The sequence below is a fragment of the Pteronotus mesoamericanus genome, unplaced genomic scaffold (genome assembly GCF_021234165.1).
Source record: "Pteronotus mesoamericanus isolate MK-2021 breed Mesoamerican mustached bat unplaced genomic scaffold, CSHL_Meso_final scaffold_83, whole genome shotgun sequence".
Taxonomy (NCBI): Eukaryota; Metazoa; Chordata; class Mammalia; order Chiroptera; family Mormoopidae; genus Pteronotus; species Pteronotus mesoamericanus.
In genome coordinates this window covers 3,258,892-3,260,726 of record NW_026555328.1, presented here as the reverse complement: position 1 = coordinate 3,260,726, position 1,835 = coordinate 3,258,892, and the positions used below count along the sequence as shown (strand labels likewise).

General features: G+C 39.1%; 1 protein-coding gene across 1 annotated transcript; it reads left to right on the top strand.

Moving 5' to 3' along the window:
• Positions 1-442: 442 nt before the first annotated feature.
• On the top strand, positions 443-1,378 carry LOC129062608 (olfactory receptor 1019). The gene has a single exon (XM_054563612.1). The coding sequence runs from the start codon at positions 443-445 to the stop codon at positions 1,376-1,378; it is 936 nt and encodes a 311-aa protein (XP_054419587.1).
• The last annotated feature ends 457 nt before the right edge of the window (positions 1,379-1,835 follow it).

Genomic DNA, 1,835 nt, shown 5'->3' with positions numbered 1-1,835 from the left:
TTTCTGTAGATGTGTGTATGTGTGTGATGTGATGCTATACTTTGAGATCTCTGATTATTTCATTGTTTTTTATTTCTGTGCCTATATGTAATGAGAGTTAATATTTATTCATATTTGTGTCTACATTTGCTTTGTTTTAGAAAAAAAGAAAGAACATTCAAAACTGCTTCTCTTTACTGATCAAGTGAGATGGATAAATGCATAGATCTAGTCATGCATTGGTACCATATGACAAATGACCTCAGAGCATCAAGGTCATTGAAGAAGCAGAGCTTGCCATCCCCAGGATATTAATAACATCTATTTTGTCTGAGCACTTAGAGAAGACACACAATTATCACCTATGAGTTACCATATGCCTCATAGAATGTAATTACTGAGAAGATTTTTAAGGATCACTCCAAACAATAAACCAAATCTAGGCACACATAAAATTGAGAAGATGAATAAAGAAAATAACTCAGTGGTGACTGAATTTATCTTTATGGGCATCACACAAGACCCTCAGCTACAGATTATCTTCTTTGTGATCTTCCTCTTGGTCTACTTGGTCAATGTAGTGGGGAACATTGGTATGATTATCCTGATTATAACAGACACTCAGCTTCACACACCCATGTACTTTTTCCTCTGCAATCTCTCCTTAGTCGACCTGGGCTACTCCTCAGCCATTGCTCCCAGGATGCTGGCTGATTTCCTAACAAAGCACAAAGTTATCTCCTTCTCCAGCTGTGCTACCCAGTTTGCTTTCTTTGTAGGTTTTGTGGATGCTGAATGCTATGTCCTGGCTGCCATGGCCTATGACCGTTTCGTGGCCATCTGTCGACCCCTCCACTACAGCACTCTCATGTCTAAGCGAGTCTGCTTGGTTCTCATGCTGGGCTCTTATCTGGCTGGCCTGGTGAGTTTAGTAGCTCACACTTCCCTCACCTTCAGTTTGAGTTATTGTGGTTCCAATATCATCAACCACTTCTTCTGTGAAATCCCACCACTCTTGGCCCTCTCTTGCTCAGACACCTACATCAGTGAGATCTTGCTCTTTAGTCTGTGTGGCTTCATTGAATTTAGCACCATCCTCATCATCTTCTTCTCCTATGCCTTCATCCTCATTGCAATCATCAGAATGCGCTCAGCTGAGGGTCGCCTTAAGGCTTTTTCCACCTGTGGGTCTCACCTCACTGGAGTCACACTTTTCTATGGCACAGTCATGTTTATGTACCTGAGGCCAACGTCCAGCTACTCCCTGGACCAAGACAAGTGGGCCTCTGTGTTCTACACTGTCATCATCCCCATGCTGAACCCCTTGATCTACAGTGTGCGGAACAAGGATGTGAAAGCTGCTTTCAAAAAACTAACTGGAAGAAAAACTCAGAAATAAAAATTGAAAATGTGTTATTATCACAAATAAATAATAGTGATAGAACAATGATGGCAGAAGATGAAAAATGCAAATAAACTTTCCAATAATAGAGTTTTCTATCTATTTTCTAATTTTCCATCTATTTGTTGAGTGAACCTTAATTTTGAGAGAGTTTTCTGTAACCCTTACCTCTGTTATCCGAAGGGAATAGAAATTAGTATTTTTGAAAGACATACTGAGCAAGATTCATTAGGGTTTTTTATTTAAAATTTGTCTACATATTGATTAGAAATGGAGACAAGATTTGATAAGAGGGATAAATTCCCAGTCACTCCTTTTACGAGCAAGTTATTTATCTCTCTCTTTCCCTTTCTTCATATGAAAATGGGACTAACAAAAGTACCTACTTTATAAATTTGTTGTGAGAAATGATAAGTTTAAAAGGCCCACTAGAAATCTCAGTCTCATGTCATGC

What these genes read in the sequence shown, in the direction of transcription:
- LOC129062608 (XM_054563612.1), top strand. Translation starts at nt 443, where the DNA reads ATGAATAAAGAAAATAACTCAGTGGTGACTGAATTTATCTTTATGGGC.